At 43.5% G+C, this 4,811-nt stretch overlaps 1 protein-coding gene across 1 annotated transcript in view; it reads left to right on the top strand.

Moving 5' to 3' along the window:
- Positions 1–4,811, top strand: part of LOC102680405 — a 17,168-nt gene that overhangs the window by 1,486 nt on the left and 10,871 nt on the right. The window contains exon 2 of the mRNA XM_031513412.1: positions 13–177. Coding sequence (XP_031369272.1) covers positions 13–177 — 165 coding nt within the window. The remainder of the gene's footprint in view (positions 1–12; positions 178–4,811) is intronic.

Raw genomic sequence — 4,811 nt, 5'->3', positions numbered from 1 at the left:
GACGACGGGGAGGTCGTCCTCGAGTGGGATCCCTCGGACGAGGAGATGGTCACTTTCAAGGTGACCGCGAAAACCTTGGGATACGTCGGCATTGGATTCAACGAGAAAAACCACATGAAGGGGGCTGACATCCTGCTGGCCTGGGTCGACGATCACACGGGCACCGTCAATCTGCTGGTAAGTTCTCTCTTTCGACCTGGATCGAGCCCTCCAACCCCTCGATCGATTCGATTTCTCCCCCGATTTTCTTCGTCGAGACCCTCGTTTTATCGCGTCGATCCCCAATTCGTCCCCAAGGATTCGATCGTTTCTCGATTAATAGCGAGGAGGAGGAGGAGGAGGAGGAAGAGGAAATGATTGGGATGCGTGGAGAGCAATCGAGCGGATCTAGTATTAGCGGGAAAGTATGCAAGCGTCAGAGGTTAACGACGTTGGGAAGAACTCGTTTTCCTTCGTTATCGCGAAAGGATCCTAGATTTCTCGAGTCTTGCGCGATTCTATTCTCGAAACGAGTGAACGATCGGCTTCTTCTCGAATCGATTAGACAACGTTTTAGAAAACGTTTGATATTCGAAACATTATCGATCCGAGATTTAATGGACCGGCAAGGTTTTTCGCGATTCTTCTTCCCTCGGATCGACGAGACAGCTGGAGATCTATTGGCTCCTCGACGCCGTGGGTCGGAAGAAAGGAAGAAGGAGAGGCTTCAACGATGAAGAAGAAGAAGAAGAAGAAGCGAAAAAGGAGGTAAAGAAATGAAAAACCAGGGAATTAAAGGAAGATTAAGAAGGCGGCTGAAGAAGAAAGGGAGATCGAAACAGCAGTCTGAAGGACCTGCGAAGCTGAAAGAAGGATGAGAAGAAAAAGAAGAAATGGAGGAAGGTATCGCCACTCGAGATATCGGCCTCCTCTCTCTCTCTCTCTCCCAGTCAGACGACCAAATCCTTCTTTCTTCTCCCCTATCCGTATTTTCGTTTAATTAACGCGATTGATTCGGAAATGATTTTCCTCTTCCGTCGATTCGATTGGAAAACGAAGGGATTCCTAAAATTCGTAGAATTTTTCCTAGAGTTTTTCGATACCCCTTTAACGGGATAACGTTTTGAAAGAAGTAGTAGCGCATAAATTAACTTCGTATCATCAAGTTTTTCAAGAAACTTCAAAGTATCTCGAGAAGAATCTTGAAAAGAGTCGTACAAAATTTCCCCATTCTCCAGCGAATCGTGCAACGAACGAATTAAAAAAAGAATCTTGTTATCTGTTCCCTCCCCTCTTCATGGGAATTCCTAATCTTAATTAAATTTATATCCATCGTATCCGAGGTGCGCAAGCAACGCGTTGTTAAGAAAATACTTAGAGAGATTTACAATCGAATAAGTTTTCATTCCCCGACAAATATTTAATACCACTATTTAAATCTAATTCTCACGAAAACCAACGAATTTTTATCGAAATCTAAATTTTTAACATTATCGTTGCTCGAATCGACAAAAATAACTCTTTCTTTCATTTAAAATTTAACTCCACCAACATAAACTTCGTATTGGTCACGAATTAAAAAAAAAAAAAAAAAAAAACGGGACGTTGAAATTGGCAATTACTCGAAATCTAAACCGACTCGAAAAAAAAAAAAAAGAAAAAGAAACAAGTTGGGATCTTTTGGCACGATTTACTCGATACTTATCCTCTCGCGAGGACGAGAAAGGGTTGGAGAAAAGGAAGAAAACGGGCGGGACGAAGGGACCGATGAGCGCGGGCGGGAGAGGGAAGAGAAGAGGCTGGGACGGCGTTGGTAGAAAATTAACGAACATCGTTCCAGCGGTCGAGATAAAGTCGTGATAAATTTACGTTCGGCGAGGGCAGCCAGACCTTTCTCCCCTCCCCTCTCCTTCCTTCTCACGCCTTTTCCACCTTGACGAATTTCAAATCTGCTGTGACTCCTTATCAATCGCGTGACTCGACGAGTTTCGAACTCGGAGAGAAGAAGGAGGGAGGGAAGAAGAATGGGAAAAATCGAGTCGAAGAAACCCGACCCCCCCTTGAATTGACACGAGATAAGAGATCGAGCATTGCGAATTTTCCAATTTGTCGCCTGCCGGTCGTGCCAGTGACCCTGTTACGTTATTAATAATCGGCCCTCTTCTTCACGCTCCTCCCTGCAAAATCGGCCCCGGTATAAATTTGAATGCGCGAACAGCCGGCGGGGAAGATGCNGCTGCCGCGTACCAATGGAGAGAGAGAGAGAGAGAGAGAGAGAGAGAGAGAGAGAGAAAGTGTACGAACACGGATACAGAAACGCGTGTATACAAACGCGGGTTATATACAAGCCGAAAGTTAAGAGCGAGCAAAAGGTTGCGTGACCGAACGTGTGACGAGCGCACGAGGGCCGTGAGCGTGTGCGAGAGAAGGCCCCTCTCCGCCTTAGGTATGTTGGTTCCAAAGGGTCCCCAGTCAAGGCCTCCAGACATTGGTGGGAAGGGAGGGAGGGAGACTACGCGAATCTTCGAGCATCGTTGCGAAGAAAGATGAAGAGCGGTCCTGGCTCCAATGAATCGGCCGACACGTGATACTTTCCGCTCCTCGGATATTTGAACATGTGTTAAGAAACAGTCCTGGAACGATAGGAAAAAAGAGAGGAGTAGATTAAAAGGAAGAAATATATGCGTATATCTGCTGTTAGTTTTTGATTCGGGATACTGCGAGGAGAGGATTGAGAACCTCTCGGAGAAGAGGTGACAAAAGTTTGGAATGTTGATTAATAATTGAATTACGAGCAGTAATTTATTGGAGAAGAATTTGAAACGTGATCCCTCTATCTCCTTCTTCCTTCATCTTCTTCATAATCTTCGACATATCTTGTTCCTTTTTTTCTTCTTCTTTTTCACTCCCACCTTCAATCAATTCTCCTCTTGTTCTCCAATTTTTCAAAGTTTGTAAAAAACTATTAGAGAAAACGAGTTTGGAGGGGAAAAAAGTCGCATAGTTAAAAAAAAAGTTGGAAAAATATGTTTGCGACGTTAACAATTTGTCTGCTAACCCGATCGTACCGTAAATCGTACTTCCTTTGTATTTTACCACTTTATCTTGATCAAGAAACGATCTCCTCGTCCTCACAAAAGGCGGAGAGCGAAAGGGGGAGGGGAAGGCGAGATTTTAGCCGAGCATAGAGAATATTTTACGGATTAAGATTAGCGTGGTGGCCGGCGACGCGTATCCCCATTGTGCAATCGTAAACCGGAGTTCGTAGGTCATTCTCTTTTTTACCGCCGCTTTCCAAGCTTCTTTCATAGTTAATAAGCGTATTCACGATCCTCGGAAATTGACTACCAGTCCAACAACCGGGCAAGGCTTTCTCCTACAAAGAAGAATCGAACGAAACTTTAAACGGGTAAAGCTGTTATTAATGATATCGATTACAGCTTCGATGATAATTAAAAGACTACCGTCGAGGAGGTAGAAAGAGAGCAATTTATACCCTCGATTTTTTTTCTTTTCTTTTTTTTATTTACCTCGTGGCTCGAGACAAGGCATCCGGAAAAAACGTTTTGGATCGATTCGAGTGGTTGGCAAAGTGGATGCCAATATAGTTTATGAAATTAATTCCAAAAGGGCGTCTTTTCTTAAACCCTCTTTTTATCCGGAAATTATTTGATTGGTCTCGGATCAAATGGCAAATTATTGAGCCAGTTTCTTCACGAATTTCGAGATTTTTCGTTCAAACTTTTTTTTCATAAAAGAATCTAAAAAGAATAAAAATAAAAAATAAAAAAGGAGAATGAATTCGATTACAGATAGAAACACTTGATATAAACTTGATTAAAATGAACGGAATGGAACAAGGAAATTTATCTTACTTTACTGTATATATAATTTTATTTCCAAACGTGACAATCGATTTCGCCTAATCATTTCTCCAACTTTGCATTAAACATAAAGCGATTCACAGCAGTGAGCTGTAACGAGTGAGTGAGCATAATTGCCCCGTACTCGATACCAAGACACGTGAGAATTCACCTGTACAGACGACACGTTCGAAGCTGCCCATATAAATGAGAAACGAGAAAAATTGAATAGGCTGGAAAATTTAATTTTCGTAATTTTCTCTCGTAAAAATAGATCGATCTCTTCTTCCTCTTCGCAATTTTTCCAAACGAATACGTACATACACATTTGATCACAGTTGTTCGAGGAAGGGACGTAAATACGCTCGATGTAGAGGACGTTAACGAGGGCACGAGCCATTGGAGCGTACCTAATGTTTTCCCAGCGATTAGAAAAAAGACATGGACGTCAGTTACTCTGTTTATATAGAGACCGGTAGATGGTTTCTTTTCCTAAGGACGACTAAGGGGGGAGAGAGGGGGGCGAGGGGAGGCCTTTTATCCTCCTCCCTTTCGAGGGAGTTCCGCGCTACCAGCTGCCGTTTCTGCCAGGTGGTAAAAAGGAGAGAGGCATTGTGGAAAAAAAAAGGAGAGGTTAGGTTCTCTCCCAGAAGAAGAGAAAAGAAGAGAAGAGAAGAGTGAGGTGAAGTAGCGAGGAGAAGTTGCGAGGAGAAGGAGAAAAAGAGAGAGAGAGAAAGAGAGAGAGAGGTACAAGGGCCAATAGTGGTCGGGTTTCTCGACGTTGGAACGAGAGATGGGAAAAAGTTCGAGAGAGAAAAGTATAGAGGGGGCAAAAGTAAGAAAACGCGAGTGGGGAGAGAAGAAGGATGGGAAAAAGAAAGGGAAAGGAGTGTAGCCGAAACGCGGGTCTCCGAAAAAGAAGGCAGAAAGAGAAAGAGAGAGAGAGAGAGAGAAAGAGAAGGCCACTAC

Source organism: Apis dorsata, unplaced genomic scaffold (assembly GCF_000469605.1).
Source record: "Apis dorsata unplaced genomic scaffold, Apis dorsata 1.3 scaffold_634, whole genome shotgun sequence".
Lineage (NCBI taxonomy): Eukaryota > Metazoa > Arthropoda > Insecta > Hymenoptera > Apidae > Apis > Apis dorsata.
This window is presented reverse-complemented; position numbering and strand designations above follow the sequence as displayed.